The sequence below is a fragment of the Saimiri boliviensis genome, chromosome 1 (assembly GCF_048565385.1).
Source record: "Saimiri boliviensis isolate mSaiBol1 chromosome 1, mSaiBol1.pri, whole genome shotgun sequence".
NCBI classification, from domain to species: domain Eukaryota; kingdom Metazoa; phylum Chordata; class Mammalia; order Primates; family Cebidae; genus Saimiri; species Saimiri boliviensis.
Window position 1 is genome coordinate 63,668,780 of NC_133449.1, and position 25,062 is coordinate 63,693,841.

Sequence of the window (25,062 nt, forward strand, 5' to 3'; positions counted from 1 at the left end):
GCAAGACGTGGCCGGTTAGGAGGCTGGTCCAAGGGAGAGATGCTGGCAGTGGCAATAAAGAGAAGGGTGGACTTGAGACAAAATGTAAAAGGTAGATAATTGACAGGACTTGATAACAGATGGCATGTGGGGGCAGATAGTCAGGGAGACTCCCAGATTTCCAGCCTGAGCTAGTGGATGCCTCATGGTAGCAGCTTAGGAAACACAAATGTAGTAGTAAAGTTTTGTTACATTGGATATTTTTTGTTTTGTGTTGGGGATAGTTGATAATGAATTCCACTTTGGACACATTCTATTTGAGGAAACTCCAAGTGGAGATGCCCAGAGGCCATCATGCAGCCACCATGTCTGGAGTTCAGTATAGATGCATAAATTTGTGAGGCATCAGAATCTAGATGGAAATCAAGCCCACAGAAAAGGATAAGGTTGCCCCTGAGGTCTGTGAAATGTGAAGAGAGCCCAGACAGAGTCCCCAGGAACTTCAGTATTTATAGGATGGGCAGAGGAAGAGGAACCCACAGAGGGGACTCAGAAGGGGCAACCAGGAGGTTAGGAGGGGAATGGGAGGAGGGCTTCATTCTGGAAACAAAGGGCAGAGAGATAGTCAAGATGGAGGGAGGGGACAAGTACTTCAAGTACTGAAGTGCACCCGCAGGATGGACCCGCTCCTGCAGGACAGGCATCACAGTCGGGGGAGGGGTAGGGCAGAAGCTAGAAGGCAGTAAGTTGAGAATAGTCAAAAGTAAAAAAACTGGGTTCACTTGGCAGTTCTTCCAAGATGCTTGTCTGTGAATGACAGGAGTGAAAGAAGCCTCTTGAGGGGAACATAGGCCAAGGGAGATCCTTTTGTTTTTGAAGGTCAGCAAAATCAGAATATATTGTAGGCTTACAAAAAGGGGCCAGGGGAAAGAGAATGATTTAAAGAGAAAAGAAGCTCGAGGAGGCTGCTGGATGGAGCAAGGTGGCCCTGGGCGCAGGTGGAGAGGTTTCTAGCAGGGAGTTGAGAGAATTCCCGGCTGGTCTCTGGTTTGAGGAGACAGGTGGGGTGGAAAAGCAATTATAGGAGCTGCGGATGGCTGGTATACACGAGCCAGCTAAGCAGCTCAAGGCTAGCAGCCATCATTTTCCTGTTTTATTGCAGTGGAGTCACACATGGAGATTTGTGGTCAGATGAGGGTTGTTAAGGTTGTTTGACTTCCACCTTCTGCTGATCTACCGTTCTGAATAATTATACTCTTTGTCTTTATCAAGCTGCTTTTACATACAGTATCTAACTTGGTCATTCTCTCTCTCAGCACTAGTCCAACACTGATACTTGAGGCTTACGTTGGCCAAGTAGGAAAAATGGATTTTTATATGAATCAGAAACTGGATCAAGCCCCAGATAAAAGGTTCCCTGAAGCCTCAGAGGCCCTGGGTTCCAACCAGTACTCTCACGGCTAGCAGTGTAAACACAGAATGGAGGTTATGCTAGGGTTTTTCATCCCTCAGGGACTTAGGATAACTTATAGTTAGCACAGCCCAGGATGGGGCTGCGTGAGAGACCGTCAAAGTCCTGCAATTGGACTGGGAAAGCACAAGTTCACATCCATGGGGACAGCCAGGCAGTGATTAAAGGCTATCACGTGGTTGACCCAGGATAGAACAATCAGATTAGTTGGCCAGTGAGTGTGATTGGAAGGCTAATTAAGTGGGGAGAGATGGCAGGGGCTGGAGCACTCAGGGAGCTCTTCCCAGATGGAGCAAAACTGGCTGGCAGCTCCTCAGAACCCTTGGAGGTGATCTGCAGGAGCAAACACCTCCCCCATCCACGTCATCCCTGGATAGCTCGCTCAATTGCAGCCGTCAGGAGGGGAGTAACTCCACCATTAAACCACCTTCATGTCAAAACCCCTATGTGGTTTACCTATTCATATATATTTTTTATATATCCAAATATATATTTAAACTTTTTATTATGAAAAATTTTAAACATAAAAAGTAGAGAGAATGGTTCCCGTCACCGAGCTGCATGAAAGATTCGTATTTATCTATTTTCAACACTTTCTTTCTTTGCTTTTAGTGATTTTTTTGTCAGACTCCAGAAGTGCCAATGGAAGAGTCCTGCCCAAAAATCCTTTGTCAACAGTACTTTATGTTTTGAGATGGGGTCTCACTCAGTTGCCCATGCTGGAGTGCAGTGGTGTGATCTCAGCTCACTGCAACCTCCATTTCCTGAGTTCAAGTGATTCTCCTGCCTCAGCCTCCTGAGTAGCTGGGATTGCAGGTGCCTGCCACCACAGCAGCTAATTTTTGCATTTTTAATAGAGACAGGGTCTCACCATGTTAGTCAGGCTGGTCTCAAACTCCTGACCACAGGTGCTCCACCCGCCTCAGCCTCCTAAAGTGCCAGGATTACAGGTATGAGCCACTGCCCCCAGCCAGCAACAGTACTTTATGCTAGAGTCAAGAGCCCCTACCCAGTAAGTCAACCTCTGGCTCTCACAGCCTAATCTTAAGTGAGCTCTCAGGAACTGTGTGCGACAGCCAAGGGGAGAGAAATGTCAGTCATCATCAGGAGGTTTGGGGCTACAAGTTACAGAAGGCCACTCAGGCTAACTCATACAAATGGAGGGAGCATCACTGGGACACTGGAGTGACTTCATGGTCCCCAGGGGCATGATCTCTTAAGGGCTGGGCCTGGGAAGCTGGCTTGTCCTCTCTCTCTCTGCTTCTGGTCTCTGCTTCTCTTAGGGCATCTTCTTTACTCTTCTGCAACCAGCTTCTTCTGATTCTCCCTGCCTGTGGCCAATCCTAAGCTTCCATGTTTACATCCACCCTACTCGAGGGACCATCCCACAGCAGGTGGCTGTCTCCCAGTCCCAATTCCAAATTCTCCGTTGAGAATCTGATCTGTCCAACTTTGATTGTCCTATCACTGGGACCCAGATCAGAGGTCTGAGGAGGTATGGGGAGGCCTTGCTACATCCTGGAGAGCACATCCCCATGGAATACAGGCAGAGCAGACACCCCAAATACATCTTTCATACATTGATAGTAATGAACTTGCTTAATGTAAGCAATCCTTTGGCCATGGTTCTGCCTCTAATACCAACCAGAACTTTCAGAATTCTTCAAGTTGCCTATGAGAGTATAGGTAGTGCAATTTTACAAACTCATCCTCCTCTTGAAGGAGAGAGAGACCACTCCCTATCTTTGTCCATGGAGATCTGCTGATGTCACTGCAGCACTACATCAATCCCTAGAGCAGTGGAAAGGTGGAAGCTCTAGCCTCTGAGTCTAGGAGAACTTTGGAAAGGTTGTTTTACCCACACCTCTCTTCTTTCATTCCAAAAACAGTTGAGAGGATGTTGTGTTAAGTCCTGTGGGAGAATTAAAATGAGTAAATTATGAATTTGTTGTTTGTTTGTTTGTGTTGAGATGGAGTCTCACTCTGTTGCCCAGGCTGGAGTGCAATGTCTCAATCTTAGCTCACTGCAACCTCTGCCTCCCAGGTTCAAGCAATTTTCTGCCTCAGCCTCCCGAGTAGCTGTGATTACAGGCGCCTGCCACCACACCAAGCTAATTTTTTTTTGTATTTTTAGTAGAGACCGGGTTTCACTGCCTTGGCCAGGCTGGTCTTGAACTTCTGACCTCGTGATCCACCTGCCTTGGCCTCCCAAAGTGCTGGGATTACAGGCATGAGCCACCATGTTCGGCCTGAATCTATTCTTAAAATGCTTATGATCTAGTACAGGTATCAGTAAACGTGTTCTGTTAAGGGCCAGACAGAAAATATTTTAGGCTTTTTGTGCACAAATCATCTCTTCTGCTGCTCTTTTTTTTTCCCTCCTCTCCCCTACTCCTTTTCTCCTCTTCCTTTTTCTCTTTCTCCTCTCCTTTATCTCCTCTGCCTTTTCTTTCTCCTTCTTTACAACTCTTTAAATATATAAAAACCATGTTTAGCTAGCTAGCCAACAAAAACAGGCTGTGGGGTGCTTGGAGCCCATGAGGCATGATATTTCAACCCCAATCTGGTATAAAGCAGGCATATGCTCATACCCACAGATAACTAAAACCCAGGTGGATGTACAAAGACAAAGTGGTGAGAACACAGGCTATATAGTCTAAAGACATCCCTTCAAACTCTGTCTCTTATAAGCTGCATGACCTTGGCCAGGCTCCTTATCCTGTAAGGATCTCAGTCTCATCACCTGTACGATGAGAATAGTCACAGATGTACCTCGTGAGATAGATTTAAGGATTAAATGAGATAATACATGTTAAGTGCTTAGCATAGTGCCTGGCACGTAGAAAGTACTCAGTAAGCTTTAGCTGTTGTAGTGATTAGGAAGTGTTCTGTGATAAATGATTTAAAAAAAAAAAAAAGTGTGATGGGAGTCAGAGGAAGGAGAGGTCTCCTCAACCTGGCCCCTTGGGAAGGCATTGTCATGGAAGAGGTGGCCTTTGAGCTTGGCCCAAAATAGCAGAGGTGGAAGAGAGGGCCTAGGTGAGGAGAGGGCCTCTCCTGGGAGCCACTGAAGGCAGGTACCAGCAGACTCTGAGGGAGGCAGACAAGTCTGTAGATGACAGTCCCATGGGACAATTACAATTACAGGGACTTCCTGCATACACAGTCAGGTGGCCCTCAGAGAGATTTTGGCTTCAGAAGCCTCTCTCTCTGAAGGAGCCTGCTCAGAATTTGCCAGTAACCTTGTCTGATAGCATTCACTTAGCTGTGGGCTCCCCTTCAACTCTGAATGTGAGGACATGATGTGCAAGAGAATGGACCCTTTACCAAATGCATGAGCTTGGGAGCAGAGGCCACCCCCATTCTGTTCACCACAGCTCCCTGGAATGCCACACCTCTCCCCATCACCACTAGCTGTGCCACTGCAGTTCAACACTGTCTGGGAAGGAGCGGTTCTCCTGTAATGCCCAAACTGCACTGTCACCAAAGGCTGTCAGCAGAGGTTCTTAGGCCAGCAAAAGGAAAGACTTTCATTCAGAGGGAGTCAGTCAACCATGGGAGGAAGTGGGGTTCATTACAGAACAATCTAAGCTAGAAGGCCCCATCTATCTGGTCCCAGTCCCAGGCATATCTCATCTGTAGATATGAAAGATTCCAGACCTCTCATCCTGAGTCTAAAAACCCTGAAATAACTTAGCTAATGATTAACTCATTCTGATTCTATATTCAGCAATTTTTTGGTGATAATTTGGCTTACTCTGTATATGTGCCCATAAGGAGAGAATGCAAAGGCTAGAGGATGAGTGTAACTAACCCTTATAACTATTGTAAATCTCATTGTAAATTAAATAAATTGGCCTTCAAGTTTATGCATCAGCCTTCATGATCTGGATTAGCATTAGACAGTGTCATTGAACCTAATCATCTTCGGTATACAAAAAGATAAAATTTCTGAGCCTGGACTGGGGTGGGTGCCCCAAGAGGCCTGTGAGGCCTTTCTGGTTCTCATCAGCCCCTTCTGGTACCTTCTGAATGTCTCCATATGTGGGCTGACCCTTGACCCATGCCTACCCACTCAGTCTTTTATACTTTATAATTTCAAATTCACTGCCAAATTTGGTTTATAAACATATATACCAGATGCAAAGTCTTAATCAGTTGTAGAAAAAACTTGTACTATCTCACATACATATTTCATGCATGTGATTTTATGTAGCATGAATTTGACAAATAAATTGTAAGAATGGGCCAAAATTTGCTTAGGTGTTCCCCCCATTTTTTTTTTTTTTTTTTTTTTTTTGAGACGAATTCTTGCTCTGTTGCCCAGGCTATAGTGCAGTGGCACAATCTTGGCTCACCACAACTTCCACCTCCTGGGCTCAAGTGATTCTCCTTCCTCAGCCACGTGAGTAGCTGGGATTAAAGGCATGCTCAACCACGCCCAGCTAATCTTTGTATTTTTAATAGAGAAGGGGTTTCACCATGTTGATCAGGCTGGTCTCAAAACTCCTGACCTCAAGGGATCTGCCCGCCTCAGCTTCCCAAAGTGTTCACAGGTGTGAGCCACCAGGCCCAGCCTCAGGTGTTCCCCTTTTGAAAAACCTTCCTCCCACAGATCATTTCTTGGTGACTCTCAAAGACTGAAGCACAGGAGCATCTGTTGATTCCTCAGACATCTCTAGGAAAATTCATAATGGGCTTGTAAGTGAATTAATACTGGTCTTCAGTTTCTGTTGGAAAATTCAGTCTCCTGACATGACTCATATGAAGTTAAAAAGCTTTGCTGGATAATGAAGAAAAATTTTCATTTCTTACTTTTAAGAAATAAATTTGTTAGAGTCATAAAATGTATTACAGACTGGCCTTAGGCAGAAAGCACAAACATGTCTTGATGCTTTGTAACTAATACACAGAAGTCAAGCTTTTGGGTAACGGGGTGGCGTGGGAGAGTTACAGAATAAAGTCAGTGAGGCCACATAGATAGAATCACCACAGTGTGAATATATACTTTACAAATTTTAGCTGAGTAAACTTAACTTCATGTAAGAAACAAATTCACACAAATATAATTTTTTTTTCATTAATTTTAAAATAACATTTATTTTGGGAGGCAAGACAAAATTTTCCCTAATAACTAAATCAAAGAGAAATTCACAAGAAGCATTTTTATGTGAGAATAAGATACCATCTTTATCAGAAAATTTACAGAAAATGCAGAAACAGTATTTACAATGATGATTTCTTGAGGCTCTTCTTGGTAAGAGTTGAAAGGTAGTAAATCATTAAATTCTGTAATTTAGAGGCAACGCAGTATTGCTGTTTGAAAATAGAATAAACTATTTTCTTTCTAACCAACTAGAACCATGTCAGTGGATCTGTTCAGATAAACAAATTTGCAAAGATTGTAACATACCATCAAAGTTGATTTTGGATAGCTTTGGAGGAAGAGACTTTTTCCATGGGTGTTTAATGAAGCTTAAGTTATTTGATCAAATAATCAATATGACTCTTAAAACAAACTTTGCATTTGAATGGCAACATAGAAATCATACTTCAATCATGCTGTTTCATAGAAAGCATATAAACTATATTTCTGGTAGTCTAACTAGATATATGTATAGTGTTTAGATCAAAACAGATAGCCCTTGGATTCTTAACTCCTTCAAATAGTTTTAAAAGGAAGCTTATTAAAAAATTTCTCATTTATATTTATAAACATACTTATTATTCTATTGCACAGTAAGCTTTTGAAAACCAGTGTCAACATCTCAATCTTAACATTCTCTATAATGTATAGTACATCTTATAAATTAGGTGCTCACTACTATTTGTTTAAAGAGTAAGTAGTAGTAAAAATTTGACTGTCTCAAGGTTGAGTGTTCTGTGCAGCTGACTGAAGAGAAATCCATGTGCTTTAGATACTAGATATGCAAATTTTTATTCTTTTGCCTAAATGGGAGGTTATTTTACATTTAGAAACAGGCAGCCAACAACAAAGGACCCCTTGCCAGGGTCAAAGATTCCCCTAAAATCTTGAATTCTATGCTGTAGGTAAAAGAAAGAGAATACTCAGGACAGTAATATTTTTGAAGTAGAAGTTACCAGCTAGCTATCTTGGCTCTAAAAGTTACTTTGGTATATATCTCATAAATGCCAGATTTTGAGCTGTCCTGAAATCTGGATGAATAGAGTGCATAATGAGATCTTCAAAATTTCTGAATTCATTTACTGAATGTAGTTGTTTCCCTTATCTGAATACAATGAGTAATTTTTAAAAAAATAAAAACTATCCAGCTCGGTATTCAAAAACTATTCAGCCAACCCAGGTTCAGCTCCTCATTCAGGATGCCCAAATATTATTGTGAATATCGAAAGTCACTGGCATGGAACATAGAAGCTTGTCTTCATGCTACAGTGAGGCCAGGTCTCCAGTTAATTCAAAGGCTTTGGATACCATAAAAATGTCGACTAAGGTTTTCTGCAAAGACAATATCTGAATTTTGAATTGTAGGCTCCATTGATGGTCCAGAACATCATTTCATGGGGCTGCAACTTAAATTTTCTTCTGAAAAATACTAGCATGATGAGATGGACTTTAAAGATTTTCATGGCCAGGTATGGTGGCTCACACGTGTAATCCCAAAATTTTGGAAGAATCACTTGAAGCCAGGAGTTCAAGACCAGACCTGGCAACCATGACAACACCACCAACGTATTCAAAAGCACAATGAGCTATACAGCCATACTGAATAGTATAGCCAACAAGTCGAAACGTTTTCCCCAGAACACCACGAAGCATAGTTCTATGTAGACTCTGCCACCATTGGCCGTAAATCTGTTCTATAATTCATTCAATTTTTAGGGAAGTCACAGGGCTTCCAGGAAAAAAAAAAAATGAAGCATGTCTCAAAGCGTATGTGGGTGATCCATGATTTCAGGAATCCTGGGCTCCACAGAAGTCGAACCACAAATATAATTCTTAAAACAAATGTTTAGAGGCAAGGTAGCCTTAGCATTAAAGGTTGCATACAATGGAAGATTACACTTCTGAAAACATCTTTAAAATTAGAATGTCCTAAGGAGGATTTTGCAAACAAATGAACCAGGACACAATTTAATTATGATGATATTCAAAATAAGTATAGATAGAAGCTTCTCTTCAATCACAATGTTTATATATATATATCTATATATCTATATATATATATATATATCTCCTCCAGATTTACTCTTATCTAATCACACAATAATGGACAGCCTGTTGTTTTATCATCTCAAAGATCTGTGTCTTCCTTTTAAAAAATATTGACATCTTGGCTCAAGAGTTCTGATAAATTTAAAACAAAAAAAGCCCACAAAAATATTGACATCTGATTCTCAGTCCCCTGAGATTCTGATGTAATTAGTCTGAGATTCAGCCTGGGTTTTAGAATTTGTTAAACACTCCCAGATGTTCCTAATGCAGCTGTTGAAAACTGCTGATACTTACCCTGCCCCAGAAAGATCAGTGGGAGTTAATTTAAGTGTCCATCTAAGGAGAGAACTAGAATTCAGATCTCTTGGTTTTCAGCCCTTTCTAGATCCTCCTTGAAGGAGAACCTCCTCTTCTCCCATCCTGTAGTTTGAGCATTGGAAGCCTTGGCCGCACCTGGTAGCTAGTCCCGTCATGCTTTCTCCTGATCTTGTTATTGAACAGCAATGTCCTCTAATCATATCTCTGACCAACTTACTAGGCACAGAAAAGACCTCAGTTCTGGCGCTGCTTTGTGTGACAGAGAGCTGCTTTCTGTGACATGTGACATTTCAAGATTCCTTTTAGCCCCATTCCAGTCAGGAGGGGGGCACCTGGTGCCTACCCTGGCATGCACAGAATTGGGAGTCTACACCCAGGCTTGGGCAAAATCCCTAAAAGTTAAAGCTTTGCTAGATAATGAAGGAGAGCATGGAGATTTTCTTTCCACTTGACCTGCTTCTCCAACTCTAATTCCCACTTTTTGAAGCCAACCATAGTATAAAGTTAACTTTGCAATGAGTCATTTGGGATTACACATGAACCTTTTTATCAGGCTTCCACAAGTTTTTAAACCTGGCTTTGACCAGAGGCTTTTTACAGAGGCCATTCCTTTATTCATTCTGAAAAATGATTATGGAAAATTCAAATTTATACAAAAGTAGTGTATAGTGAAAAGAACCCTCACCTGCCCATCACCCAGATTCAACAGTTACCAGCTAGCTCATAGCAAATCCTGTCTCTCTGTCCCCCACCTGCTACCCCAGACGCACACATTAGATCACGTTGGCACAAATCCAAGACACCACATCATTCTATCTGTAAAAGATAAGGCCCCTTTCTTTTTAAAGACAGGGTCTTGTTCTGTCGCCTAAGTTTCAATGCAGCGGCACAATCACAGCTCATTGCAGCCTCAAACTCCCGGACTTAATCCTCCTACCTCAGCCTCCTGAGTAGCTAGGACTACAGGCATATGCCACCACACCTGGTTAATTATTTTATTTTTTGTATAATGGAGTCCTGCTTTGCTGCCCAGGCAGGTCTCCAGCAATCCTTCCACCTCAGCCTCCCAGAGCGCTAGGATTACAAGTGTGAGCCACCATGCCTGGCTTCTGAGTATTTTAAAATATACCTAAACAAAATGAGCTTCAAGCTTTTTTTCCCCCAGTCATTTCCTCATAGGGAGATCTCACACAAAGTGATACAGTGAGGTCTTGCTACCCTCAAGCAGGAGGGAGCAAGCATTTAATGAGGTTGATGTGGGCAGGAGACCATAAAGGGACAGCAGATGGCACCTGTCCTCAAGGAGCTTAATGTATATTTGGCATTTGTTATATACCAAAGCAATCATAAAACAAGATTGAATATAATTAATTATTAATTTAGGCACTGAGCCTGGATTAATTAATTATTTTAGGCTCTGAGCCTGGGAAGTTAGAAACTTTACCTAGAATAGTCTGGAGCACAGAGTTGCCTAGATCCCACCCGTTTTTATTCTGATGTCAACTGGTCTAGGATATGACTGAGACATGAAGATTTTAAAGGCATCTAGGGTATTTCTGTATGCAACCGAGCTTAAGAATCATAAGGCCAGGCGCGGTGGCTCAAGCCTGTAATCCCAGCACTTTGGGAGGCCGAGGCGGGTGGATCACGAGGTCAAGAGATCGAGACCATCCTAGTCAACATGGTGAAACCCCGTCTCTACTAAAAATACAAAAAATTAGCTGGGCATGGTGGCGCGTGCCTGTAATCCCAGCTACTCAGGAGGCTGAGGCAGGAGAATTGCCGGAACCCAGGAGGCAGAGGTTGCGGTGAGCCGAGATCGCGCCATTGCACTCCAGCCTGGGTAATAACAGCGAAACTCCGTCTCAAAAAAAAAGAATCACTGTTCTAGAACAGTGGTTCCTAAAGTGTGGTCCTAAAAGCATGTAATTCTAATGCATGCTTCAGTTTGAGAACCATCCTAGGGTATTATAGGAGAAATAAGCAGAATAACTGGCAGAGGCTTTGTGGAGGAAGGGGCACTCTCATTGGGCAGTGAAAAACAGAGAGGAAAATAAGACATTCTACATGATGTCAGAGGTGATCTGCAGACCAGCAGCATGAGCACACCTAGGAGCTTATTAGAAATGTAGAATCTTTGACCTCATTCCAGACCTGCTGAATGAGGATCTGCATTTTGACAAGATCCCTATGCACCTTAGAGTTTGAGACACACTGGTGTAGTAGTACATACTATAAATGGACTTCAGTTATAAAATCAGAGAAAATAAAGTATAGCCTGACTGTGCTAGAAAGGAGACCCTTTCAGCTGGTGTTCTTGGAGCCATTCTAAGGGAAAGAGGCCATATCCTTTTGTATAATGAGAATCAGATCCATGTGAGCTATGTTTGCCTGCATTGAGACCCCATGTAAGTTGAACTATCCCAGCTGGGTGCGGTGGCTCACACCTGTAATCCCAGCACTTTGGGAGGCTGAGGCAGGTGGATCACGAGGTCAGGAGTTCGAGACCAGTTTGGCCAATATGGTGAAACCTCTTCTCGACTAAAAATACAAACATTAGCCAGGCATGGTGGCACATGCCTGTAATCCCAGCTACTCAGGAGGCTGAGACAGGAGAACCGCTTGAACCTGGGAGGCAGAGGTTGCAGTGAGCCAAGATCACACCACTGCACAGAGCAAGACTCCATCTCAAAAAAAAAGTTGAACTATCCCTTAGTCACACCATCCTATGTGCCTACAGAGCAGAGGTTCAGGTGCAGTCAAATAACCTGGGAGTTTCCATGGCAGGGCCACCCTCCTGGTGGGGTAACCATCCAGGCATTGGTATTTTTATAAATCTCTCCAAGTTATTCTAATGGAGAGCCAAGGTTGAAAGCCACTGCTATGGACCTTTGGTCCTCCATATTTCCTTGTTCCATTCAAGGTGAAAGTGAGCTAAATTTCTAGCTATAGCCATTAAAAACACAAAATTAAGTTCCAGGTGGCAGGCTTAATGGTTCAACATCTGGATTCCCAAAATAGGTATAGAGGGGACTGGAGAGGTGTCCCTAGTTAAGTGGTCTTGTATTCTGGAATTTCTTAAATTCTCTGGATTTTGAGTGTAGTTCTGGCATTGACTTAAACCTGGAGACAAGTAATTTAGTGTTTCTGCAGGCTGTTCTCATGTGGGTTAGTGTCCTTGTCTGTGTGTGTATGAGGTTAATGTTTGGTGTGTGCCTAACACAGTACAAATAGTTGAAGTCCTGAGAGGTGGCGAGGACTACTTGTCTTTGCTACCTGCTATCTGGAGTTAGCAGAGGATGTTTCAAAGAGGAAGCATGTTCTTAACACACCTTCAGGTGAAGTTACATTTGTATGGGCAGAAGACTGAAGAATGGGATGTCAGGGGAGAGAGCTGCCTGACAATGTCCAACCTAGGATGTTTGTGAGACAGTGAAGAGAGGAACTCACCCAAGTCGCCCTGTGCATGGGCCACATCACACCTTTAGGTGGATGGGGTAAGGCCATGGAGTAGCAAAAGAGTGACAATTCAGTTTATCTTGTGTATTATTTTTGAGAAAAAAAAAAAAGGCAATCTGAATAGGAAGTCAGTCCTCACAGAGAAAGGTTGAGCATCCTCCCAACTAAAACATTTGGACTGGCTGGCACAGTGGCTCATGTCTGTAATCCCAGCACTTTGAGAGAGCACTTTGAGAGGTCGAGGTGGGTGGATCACCTGATGAGATCAGGAGTTCGAAACCCGCCTGACCAACACAGTAAAACCCGTCTCTACTAAAAATACACACACACGTACAAAAAATTAACTGGGTCTGGGGGCAGGTGCCTGCCTGTAATCCCAGCTACTCAGGAGGCTGAGACAGGAGAATCACTTGAATCCAGGAGGCAGAGGTTGCAGTGAGCGAAGATCACACCATTGCACTCCAGCCTGGGCGACGAGAGTGAAACTCTGTCCCAAAAACAAACAAACAAACAAAAAGTTTGGACTTATCCTTTGGTCTATTCCTTGTAAACTCTTTTGTTAATATCTTACTCTCAACATCACATAGTCTTGGATCTGCCATAATTTAAATGATGTTTCCCAAACAGATTTCCCCACGGAAAGGTCAGCTACGACTTGTCTGCCTGGTCTCTGGCTCCAGCCCCCATGTTTTAGTTCTTTACCTCCCAGTCCTTCTCTGATTAAACCTCCCCATCCTGTGTCTATCTGATCCCCCAGGGTCCCACAGGGACCTGGTTAACTCGTCTCAAATAAATGTGTGAAATGAAGATGTTAAACATCAATAATGCAAAATATACAGTTACGTGAAGAGGAAATCTGACAAAGGAAAAGATGTTCAATCTCACTAGCAATCAGAAAAATGCAAATGTGAGATAATTTTTCAGTCACCAAATGAACAAAGGTGAAAAAGAATGAAAATACCAGAGTCTGAGAGACTTTAGGGAAACGGAGTATCTCATTGGTAGCAGTGGTCAGTGACACAAGTTTTCTGGAAAACAGTTTGGTAATGTTTGCTATAAATGTAAAAATGTGCAGACATAGCAGTTCCACTTCTGAGAGTTTATCCTAAAAAATTTGTTGAGCAGGGACCAAGGATGTTCAGCCTTAATTGATAATAAAGAATAATTAGGAATAATCTAAATGTCCACCAATTGAGAACTGTTCATATCAATTATGATATGTTCAGACAGTGGAATACTAGAAAGACTTCAGAATGATGTTAGTACTAATAGACATGAAAAGATATCCATTAGATATTATGCCCTTAAGGTCCTTGTGGTGCCATTAATGTAAAGTTAATGCAAGCACGGGCATGTGTGCATGTATGCACAGGGAGATCTAGAATGGCAGTTACCAAAACATCAACCCCTCCTTCTTGGAGGAGCTTCGAACGACTTTACTTTCTTCTTTTTTATTGTTCCTAAAATTGCAAACTTTATTTTTAACTTAATAGCTAACATTAGCAGAGTGTATCTTATGTGCTAGTCACTGCTCTAATTCTTGTGCACTATTATTATTACTGAAGAAATCAAAGGTGATGAGAGATTAAGTAACTTACCTGAGATTCTCAGCTAGTAAATGATAGAGCTGGTATTCAAAACCTGATAATGTTGCTTCATAAAATGCACTCTTTAAAAAAAAAAAAATTTAGTCAGAGTCTTACTCTGTCACCCGGGCTGGAGTGCAGTGGTGCAATCTCAGCTTGCTGCAACCTCTGACTTCCAGGCTCAAGTGATCTTCCCACCTCAGCCCCCCAAGAAACTGGGACCACAGCTGTGTGCCACCATGCCCAGCTAATTTTTTTTTGTATTTTTTGGTAGGGTCAGGGTTTAACATGTTGCCCAGGCTGGTCTCGAGCTGCTGAACTCAGGCAATCCACCCACCTGGACCTCCCAAAGTGCTGGAATCACAGTCATGAGCCACCTCATCCAGCCTAATAGACTGCACTCTTGCTACACTAATTAGTTTCAATAGAGTGAAAGTCTTAAATCCCGCCCCAACAACAAGCCTACTCCTCTGCTCAAAGTAATCATTGTTTACCATTTGACATGGATCCCTCCAAAACTTTTGCTTTCTCTAGACACGTGTGCAAACACACACAAGTGTGTTTTTCTTTTTTATAAAATGGGATGATAGTGTCTGCCCTGTCAGTATGTAAGTTCTTCGTCATATTTTTTATTTATCTCTGGGGAATATTCCACAGCATGAACATACAAAATTGATGTAATACTTCTGAAAACCTGGTCATTTCCAGTTCTTCAGCCTAACAGACAAAGCTTCATCAAGCATTCTTGTATACATATTACAGGGTGTGGCAGTGTAATTATATTCCTGTGATCGTTTCCTAGAAATGGAACCACGGGTCAAAAGGCATGCACACTGAATGTTGAAAGAGGCTGCCCACACCAGGAAGGCTGTGTCATTACACCTGCAGTAGATGAGAGGCCACATCCCACGTTTTCACTGACACAGGAAGTTGTTGATCTTTTTAACTGATGCCAGTATAAGAAATGAAGAATGTTATTTCATTTGTAGTAATTTAAAAGTTTGTGATTATTGGTAAAGTTGAGCATATTTTCACATGTGTATTGGCCATCTTCATTTCTTCTCAGAATTGTTTACTTTCTATTGGATAATTTGAGTTAATTGGATAAACTTATGAATTCAAAGGAGCATTGTTGTATTGTAAATAGTAGTCTTTCGATGCTTTCTTGTGTTGCAGATATTTTTCTCAGTAATTACTTTTCTTTGAACTTGATTTATATGTTATTTTACTATACAGAAGTTTTCATTTATTTTAGTTTTGGGTAATCAAATCTGTCCATTTTTTTTCTTTATGGTTTTATACCTTGTTTAGGAAGTCTTTCTCTACAATATTCTTCAAGAATATAAGAATACTCTCCTATAGTCTCTTCTAGTACATTTGCATTTTTGCTTATAGATTTAGTTTTATGTTTAGACTTTAATCCATGAAGAATTTAGTATTGTGTTTGGTGAAAAGTAGAGATTTAACTTTCTATTTTTAGGTTGGTTGTCTTTAAATAACTCCTTCATCAAAACCCAAATTCCGTGACTGAGCGTGGTGATTCATGCCTGTAATCCTAGCACTTTGGGAGGCCAAGATGAGCTGATCGCTTAAGCCCAAGAGTTCAAGGCCAGCCTGGGCAACATGAAGAAACCCCGTCTCTACAAAAAATACAAAAATTAGCCAGGCATAATGGCATGTGCATGTAGTCCCAGCTACTTGGGAGGCTGAGGTAGGTCGATTGCCTGAGCCCAGGTGGTCGAGGTTGCAGTGAGCTGAAATCATGCCACTGCACTCCAACTTGGGTGAGACTCTGTCTCAAAAAAAAAAAAAAAAAAAACCTGAATTCCCATGGATATACAAGTCTGTTTCTGGACTGTTGTGCCATTGATCCCTTGTCTATATCTGGCCTGTAATCACACTGCTTTAATTATTGAAGCTTCTCCGCAAGTTTTTATATGTGCTAAGCCATCCCCATTTCTCTTTGTTTTTGAACTTACCTCCACCATTCTGATACATTTTCTTTTTTAAGAGGATCTTTAGAATTAGATAGTCATGGTCCAAAAGTCCTCCCTTGGGATTTCAGTTGTAATAGATTGGAGCTACTCATGCATTTGTGGTTGGTTGACATCTTACAAAGGGGAACTAAGGTCTCCAGCCAGGACTCCTTGCTCCCCTGGCACTCTCTGAGGCCTTTGTTCTTGCACACCTCCACTCCAGCCTATGATTCCAAGGCTTCTAGAAAGGACAGATTCCTACACATCATTGGTTTAATTCTTTCCTCCCCTGGATGGCCTGTGGATTTTTACATGAACTTTCAGAGGAAAAAGAGTGAAAAGCATGCAAACCTCAGACCTTGCAGGGAAACTCAGAGAGAAATACTTTTCATCAGGGCACATTTTTTTCTGCTCTTGGCAAACCACACTGAACACTCATGTGTGAACAGCCTGGGGCAATCAGGTTCCAGTTGAGGCTTTTTAAAAAAAACAGCTTTATTGTTCTAGAATAACTTAAAATTCTCTCACTGTAAGTGTACTGGTAAATGATTTTTAGTAAATGTATGGAACTATGCAACCGTCACCATAATCCAATTTTAGAATATTTCCATCACTCCCAGAAGATCCCTTGTGCCCTTGTATAGTCGTTCTCTAGATGCCACTTTGTCCTTAACATGACAGCATTAGAAGTGGGGGACAAATGAGGGCATCCCCAAAAGATCCTCTGTCTGTGAGTCTAGGACCAACACTGTAACCACATACATAGTATGACCCCACATGATACCGCTTTCTTGGGGAGACCAAGATGGGGCCTCCTCCTGAGGGCCCTGGTCACACTGAGCCCCATCCTTACCCTTCCAGGTGGATAAAGTTTGAAGAAAAGGTAGAGGAAGGCGGTGAACGCTGGAGCAAGCCCCACGTGTCCACACTCTCCCTGCACAGCCTCTTCGAGCTCCGTACCTGCCTGCAGACGGGGACGGTGCTGCTGGATTTGGACAGTGGCTCCTTACCACAGATCATAGGTGAGGCAGGGGCCACTGTGTGCATCTCTCCTGTGGTCCCTTGCAAGCCAGGGCAGCTCCCCTGACCTTATGCCTGCCCTCGAGCCTGTGTGACTGGCCCATCTCTGACACCTGATTCTGAAGAGACCAGCTTTGACTCTGTTGTTCCCAGGGCAGGATCAAAGCTGCCCCAAGTTTCAGTTCCACACAGACCTCCAGCAGAGAGGAAAAGACCATCCTCCAAACTGCTATCTAGAAATGTAGCAAAAGGGGAGAGGGCCTCTTGGCATGGTCAGAGATACCTCTTGCCATGACAACCTGTTTCTTTTTAGGGTAAAATGGGTGGGTCATTATTCATCTTTAGGAAATTAGCTATCATTTAGTGGTGTGCCAAAAGGAGGAGGTAGCTTGCCTTAGCACTCCTAAAAATTTTTGTCAGTTTTGTTCCAGCACATTGGGTTTTCCCAGAAGTATTTTACCCAAAATGCTTTTCTAAAAAGAATTCATTTTAGGACTAAAACCATTGAACACAATACCTTTATGCTTCCTGGGGCAATTTCATATGGACTGTTTATTTCACTTTTCATAAGAACATTGACAGAGCAGAGTCTTACATACATACACACACATGCACACACACACACACACACACACACACACACACACACACACACACACAGACAGGCAAGCGCCCTTGAACAGGAGGCCAAGAGTTGGTGATGTGCCCAGTTTTCCACAGTTAGTGGCAAAGCCAGAAGTATTTCCACACACCCACTGACACCTGCAGCTCACATTTAATCCCACTCATAACAGGTGAAACTGAAGACCCCCACATCCTGGGGCTGTTCTGTCCACAGGGATGAAGTGCATTTGTTTTCCATGCAGATGATGTCATTGAGAAGCAGATTGAGGATGGTCTCCTGCGGCCAGAGCTCCGGGAGAGGGTCAGTTATGTCCTCCTGAGGAGGCACCGTCACCAAACCAAGAAACCCATCCACCGCTCCTTAGTGGACATTGGCAAGTCAGTCTCCACCACAAGTGAGTTGGGGCTTACACTGGTGGGCGTGGGACATGCAGGGCCAAGTATGAGGCCCTGGTATCCAGGTGAGCCCACTTTAGGGGCTGGGAGTTTCTGGAGAAATTCTGATGTTTGGGGGATCCCTCAGCCTCCTTCTCTGGCAGGCCTGCAGGGATCCCAGCCACACTCCCATGTTGTTCCCACCACCAGAGCAGAACACTTTCTAGGAAGAGAGTTGGTTCTCAGCCAGGGCTGCACATTGTAAATCACTTTGGGACTTGAGACGTGTTCTAATGCCTTGGCTCCATCCTGGAGAGTTGGAGTCTGGGGTATGGCCTAGGAAAAGAGAGAGCGGTTAGAACATACCCCAGGAGATTCCCATGTCACACAGCATTGGGAAATGCTGGTAGAGATGGCTTGCTTATGCAAAAGACACAAAAGTTTCACATCAAACTCCCTGGAGAGGTCAAGAGCCTCAGCAGAAAATGGAGCACAACAGGGTGATAGAAGGATTTGGGCTTATCTCAAGAGTGCCAGGGCTTGTAGACCGGGTGGCTGATGTCACTCTGATTAACAGGAACTGGGACCATTCAGAGAGGGTGGATTGTTCCATGTACACATCTGAAATATCCAACACTCCACTATCCTATTTGAGCCTAGATGCCCAGAGACGTTAGCCCTGCTGAGCCTGTCAGACAAACACAGTAACCAGAGCTAAGCTGCTAAATTAAAAACACTGAGGAACCTCTTCAAATAAATTACTTAAAAATGGGAAGTGACCTAGCCATGATGGCGTACACCTGTAATCCCAGTACTTTGAGAGTCCAAGGTGGGTGGATTGCTTGAGCTCAGGAGTTTGCGACGAGCCTGGGCAACATGGCATACACCCAATCTCTACAAGAAATACATAAACTCTATGGTTTAATCCCATCTCTACAAAACCCCATGGCATAAACCCCGCCTCTACAAAAAATTAGCCAGGCGTGGTGCCACACACCTGTAGTCTCAGCTAATCAGGAGGCTGAGCGGGGAGGATCATTTGAACCTGGGAGAAAGAGGTTGCAGTGAGCTGAGATCATGCCATAGCACTCCAGCCTGGGCGAGAGAGCAAGACCTTGTCTCAAAAAAATCCCCCAGTAAACAATGGGAAGTGTTTAACATACCGTAATAACAATAGATACATACTCAGCACTTACCACATTCTGGGCACTATTCTGAGTGCTCTTCCTGTTTTAACTCACTTCATCTTCACAAAAACACTGTGTTGTGTAGGTACGGTTCTTGTCCCCATTTTACAGATGAGACACCTGAGGCACAGAGAGTTTAAGTAGTTTGCCTAAGGTTACACAGCCAGTAAGTGGTGGAATCAGGGATGAACCCAAAACAGTCTACTACACCTTGTACCCATGTAATCAATTGTGTATCTCTCTCACTTTCAGCAGTACAGATGTTCTCCCTGTAATCTTGTTTTGTTTTTGTTTTTGTTTTTTGAAATGGAGTCTCACTCTGTCACCCAGGCTGTAGTGCAGTGGCACAATCTTGGCTCACTGCATTTTCTGCCTCCTGTATTCAAGCGATTCTCCTGCCTCAGTTACCCAAGTAGCTGGACTACAGGTGCCCACCACCACACCTGGCTAATTTTTGTATTTTTAGTAGAAACAGGGTTTCACCATGTTGGCCAGGCTGATCTCGAACTCCTGACCTTAGGTGATCCACCCGACTCAGCCTCCCAAAGTGCTGGAATTACAGGCATGAGCCACTGTGCCCAGCCTGTAATCTTGTTCAGACTACTGACTTGATTAAATGAACAAAAAACAAAACAAAAAAATTCTTCCTGGAAGATTAAGAGACATGTCTCGTAGCCCAGTTTTATTTAGTTAAAGTGAACGAACCTGAGAGGCTTTGCTACACCAGCAAGGCTGTTGATGCCAAGTCCATTCTGATTCTCGTCTCAGATCGCAGTCCTGGCCGGAGCCCTGGTGCTGGCCCGAGTCTACACCACTCCACGGAGGACCTGCGGATGCAGCAGAGTGCAAATTACGGACGTCTGTGTGAGTGTGTGCTCCGCTGCTCTTTGGCAGCTTTGTTTAGGCTGTGGCAGCTGTGACATGGCCACATTGCTATAGGTGGGGGAGGCAAAGCCCAGGATCTGCCAGGAATTTGCATGGATCTCATGGGCATGGATCAGGAGAAGCCTAACTTTCACTCTAAACCTGGGCTGCTGTCAGGGCCTCATTTACTACCTTAGTATTCAAGTCATTCCTCTGAAAAATGAGGCTCTCAGTCACATCCTGATGTAATCAATGCCCACTTCCATGTTCTAGGCATTTTTATCTCAGTTTATATCTTCATCTTCACCAAACTGACCTTAACCCTGTTTTTTTGGTGAAAAGCTTTCCTGGAAATGGAATTTAAAAAAAAAAAATCGAGGTCCTTTCCTTCAGTTCAGTCAGGCAGCATTCCCATCACTGGGTGGCAGTCTAGTACCACCACACAGAAGAAATGTGGGCAGAGTCATGGCCCCTTTTTGCTGGGAATGGATGGTGTGGGGGGGTGGTTTGAGGTGAAAGGTCACAGACAGGCTTTTTACACAGCTTGTCAGGGATACACAGACAGGCAAGCTGGACGAAAGAAAGGAGCCAACTTAGAAAATGAAGAGAAAAAGAAAAAGCAGTGAAGGACTATTTTCCTTCTGGTACTTTTGCTAAAATGCCAAGATGTTAACAAGCGCAGCCCAGTGCTGTGCCCCGTCCATGCCCGAGGAGTGAATTGGGGGACAGTGCAGCCCCTGCCCATGGCCTTGGCCATAGCAGGTGTTTGCTGCAGTCTTCTCTCTCTGTCCTGATGGCCCAACTCCACTTAGTCTCCCCTGGCCTGATTATTCCACATAGGGATGCCCAGTGAATGTCAGTGAGTAGACAGTGGCTTCGGGAAGACCTTCCACTCAGTTGTCATTGCATATGAGGTCACCTCCCTACCGACACTGCTTGGGAGTAGGAACCACTGGGACAAGAGGCATGAGTGGATGGTTACAGCTTTGTGTGAACCAGGTCATATTCAAGGTGGTCACCCACCCCGAGGTGGCCCAGCATGCAGAACACAGGGCACAGGGGAAGGATCGGAGAAGAGGAGATGCTGACTGAGTCTTGGAGCATAAACAGAAGTTTTCCAGGAGCACGGAGGAGGAAGAGGGGGTTCTAAAAAAGGAAACAAATAGCAGGTTGGGGGAGGGAAGAGAAGGAGCTGGAGGTAAAGAACATCAGTTCAGTTTACAGGAAGTGCAGGAGTTAAGGGGAAGAGAAGGTCAAATCAAAGAGGGCCTTGTACACCCAGCAAAAGAAACCAGATTCTAGTGGGGCACGGTGGCTCACTCCTGTAATCCCAGCACTTTGGGAGACCAAGGCGGGCAGATCACCTGAGGTCAAGAGTTCGAGATTAGCCTGACCGACATGGAGAAACCCCATTTCTACTAAAAATACAAAATTAGCTGGGTGTGGTGGAGCATGCCTGTAATCCCAGCTACTTAGGAGGCTGAGGCAGGAGAATCGCTTGAACCTGGGAGGTACAGGTTGTGGTGAGCCCAGGTCGTGCCATTGCACTCCAGCCTGGGCAACAAGAGCAAAACTTGGTCTAAAACAAAACAAAAAACCTGGATTTTATTCTGAAGGTAATGGGAAGCTTGAAGCAGGAGCGTGCCATAATCAGATTTCTGTCCCAGTAGGAATAAACTAGAAGGGGCAAGATTGGAAGGCAGAGACTGAGCCTACCTTCAAGAATGGAAAGGAAGGGACAGAGGTAGAATTGAAGGGCTGGTGGGAAGCAGGAGGTGAGGAAGAGGGAGGGTCCAAGGCTGCTCCTAGATTTCTGTCTGAAAGGCTGGTGGATGGGAGGGAGGGGCATTGAGTGGGATGTGTCTGTGAGGGGAGTGATTTGGTGGAAGGTAAAGAGTTGTGTTTGAGGTGCCAGAGGGGGCTGCTCCGAGGAGTCTGCAACTCAGAAGAGGGGTCAAACTAAAGATCCATCCTGGGCATCCTCAGTCCAGATGGGTGTTGGAAATAATAGGAGTGGGGGTAATTGACCAGTGGAGAGGCTGAGGCACCTGGAGGGTGTGAGAGCAAAGACAAGGCCCCAGGAGGCCCAAGCAGGAGAGGATCTTGGGACAGAAATGAGAGGAGGAGAGCTGAAAGGAGCCACGTTCCGGACACCAGGAGTGACACAGGCCAATAGCTGAGACACGATAGGTCTGGGGGTATCCACCAGATCGGGCTAGTGGGAGAAGAGAGCTGACTTTCTCCCCCTTAACAGAGGAAGGAACTATTGGGCAGTCCAAATAACTGACTATCACTGTTCTCATGGGGAAGCCAGCTTCCTTCCCTCTGTCAGCCTAAATCGCCAGCCCATCTTTAAAGATTCTTACTGGTCATGGAGGACAGAGGTGAAACTGCTCTCCTCTCCAGCAGATTCCAAGCTTAGTGACACATGGCCCCTCATCTAATAATGCATCTGTTGTCCCTCCCCCTATCCAGGGCTGGTGCAGAGCCAGACCCAGAGTGGACAGCCTGGCGACATCCAAGAAGGTGGAGTCTAAGAGTAGAGACTAGAGTGTGGTAGATTGAGAAGGGAGAAGGAAACAGTGGAGTCTGGAGTCTGACACCTCTTTCAGGAAAGCCATTAAATGGAAGGAAAGTGAGAGGATGCTAGCTTAAGGGAGCTGCAGGATTAAGAGGGAAGGGACTTGCTTTGGTTGTGAACATGGGAGAGGCATGAGTAGGGGCCATAGCAAAGGGACCTGTGAGAGCCTGGCTTCCCCTGATGGATCTTCCTTTCCTTCTCTCCTAGGTCATGCCCAGAGCAGAAGCATGAATGATATTTCTCTCACCCCAAACACAGACCAGGTAGTAAAATCCCTGCACTTGGCTGCAATGGAGGGCCAGGGCAGGAGGAAGTCTTTGGTTTCAGGGGCAGGAATCCCCTATGGGCAGAATTCCACTCCTACGAAGGAAGGGAATTCCAGGAAGGTCCCCCGTGGGGCCTCTGGGCCACCTGGGGGACTCTGCCAAGCCCAGCAGTCAGGGACTGATTGAGTCCCAGGTGCTGGCTCTATGTCAGGCCCTTGGGCTGTGGGACAGAGAACATGATCAAATGAGGTGCCAGCTGTCCTTGAGCTCAGCATTTGTTGAAGAGAAAAGACCAGCACACATGATTTCATCTTCCCTGTGACCCACAGGCAACTTTAAAGATGGGATAGGGATTGGGGCTGGCAGAAAGACGGAAAAGAGTCTCCCTGTGGGGAGAACAGTGGTAGTTAATTGCTTAGACTGTCCAATAGTGCATCTTCTTCCTGTGGTCTCCCATGAGCTGGACTGAAACTTCCTTGATGAGATCAGAATCCTACAAACAGGTTGGGTCCAGTTCTAAGTCCCACAGCCCCAGAATCCTGTGACTGTGCCCCTTGGGGAAGGCCAGAGGAGGCCCACTCAATTCCAACTCCTGCACACCTCAAGGACAGGAGGTCCCATGGTCCTGTTGTCTGTGTCCACAGGAATAGGAAGAAAAATGACAAAGGGAAACCTGAACTTGGCCAGGAGCCTTCAAGAGCTTGGGTGACCTGCAAGCCTTCCAGGCACCCCTAAGTTTGGTGGAAGGCAAAAACAAAGTCAGCCTCTCACGTCAGTGTCCTGGGCAAAAATAAACTAAACAATAACAAAATCAACCAACATTTAAAGTCCACATTCATGTGCTACACTGTGCCAGGCATTTTCTATGAATCACAAAGATACTATTTTCATTCCCATTTTACTCACGAGAGAACACTGAGGCTTACGTCAGTTAAATAACACACGCAAGTCTATAGAGCTGAAAGACAGAACTTTGATTTGACCTAGGTAGTCTAAGTCCTAGAGCTCGTAATTTGGGAACTACTTAGTATTCTGGAACATTATTTGGAGAGGAAAACCGCTTTTAGTCATGCACACAGACAGTGGAACTGTAATAAGAAAGCATTTCCGCCGGGCGCGGTGGCTCAAGCCTGTAATCCCAGCACTTTGGGAGGCCGAGGCGGGCGGATCACGAGGTCAGGAGATTGAGACCATCCTGGTCAACACGGTGAAACCCCGTCTCTACTAAAAATACAAAAAATTAGCTGGGGCATGGTGGCACGTGCCTGTAATCCCAGCTACTCAGGAGGCTGAGGCTGGAGAATTGCTTGAACCCAGGAGGCGGAGGTTGCGGCGAGCCGAGATCGCGCCATTGCACTCCAGCCTGGGTAACAAGAGCGAAACTCCGTCTCAAAAAAAAAAAAGAAGAAGAAAGAAAGCATTTCCTAGTAAAAGTTTTTCATAACCTATTTTAATGAATGTGTGAATGGCAATAACAACACTGTCACTTTCAGCAGGCAGTGCTTCCTTGATTTAGGGATTGGAACCTACCATCTAGCGCCAGCATCTAGTTCTCCTCGCTGATACCTGATGCTGCAAATACTGAGAAGCAGCATCAGTGGTCTATGCCAGTGGGCGTTCTTTAGCAAGCCCAGAGGCATTTGCTCTGCAGGCTCTTTCTTCATCATTGGTTTATACAAAACTAAACTCCATGCCTGCCCTGAGTCGGCAAATTCCCAGTGAACAGAGAGTAGATTCAGACAGTATCATTGTGCTGCAGTGACTCCAAGGGTTCAGGAAGTGGAGTCAGCAGGGTCCTGGTTATACAAACCCATGTCCAGGCTGTGGGCAAGCCAGGGTTGGTCAGAACACTAGCATGCTCCTATTTCTGGGATTCCACAACCCTGGCCTCCTTACCAAACAGGTCACAATGTGTAAGGAAGGACCAAGTCCCTGGTTCAGTTTCTCTTCTCTCCTGGATTACAAGTGGGTTGGTTTGATGGCCAGGTGTTATGGCTCACATCTGTAATCCCAGCACTTTGGGAGGCTGAGGCAGATGGATCACTTGAAGCCAGGAGTTCCAGACCAGGCTGGCCAACACGGAGACGCCCTGTTTCAACCAAATATACAAAAATTAGCTGGACATGATGGCATGTGCCTGTAGTCCCAGCTACTTGGGAGA

The 25,062-nt window shown here is 44.5% G+C and overlaps 1 protein-coding gene across 4 annotated transcripts in view; it reads left to right on the forward strand.

Moving 5' to 3' along the window:
- SLC4A5 (solute carrier family 4 member 5) overlaps positions 1-25,062 on the forward strand; it is a 153,414-nt gene that overhangs the window by 81,031 nt on the left and 47,321 nt on the right. For all 4 annotated transcript variants that reach the window (XM_039479158.2, XM_039479159.2, XM_039479167.2 and 1 more), the window contains 4 exons: positions 16,846-17,006; positions 17,871-18,023; positions 19,959-20,054; positions 22,843-22,898. In XM_039479158.2, the coding sequence (XP_039335092.2) occupies positions 16,846-17,006; positions 17,871-18,023; positions 19,959-20,054; positions 22,843-22,898 (466 nt within the window). The remainder of the gene's footprint in view (positions 1-16,845; positions 17,007-17,870; positions 18,024-19,958; positions 20,055-22,842; positions 22,899-25,062) is intronic.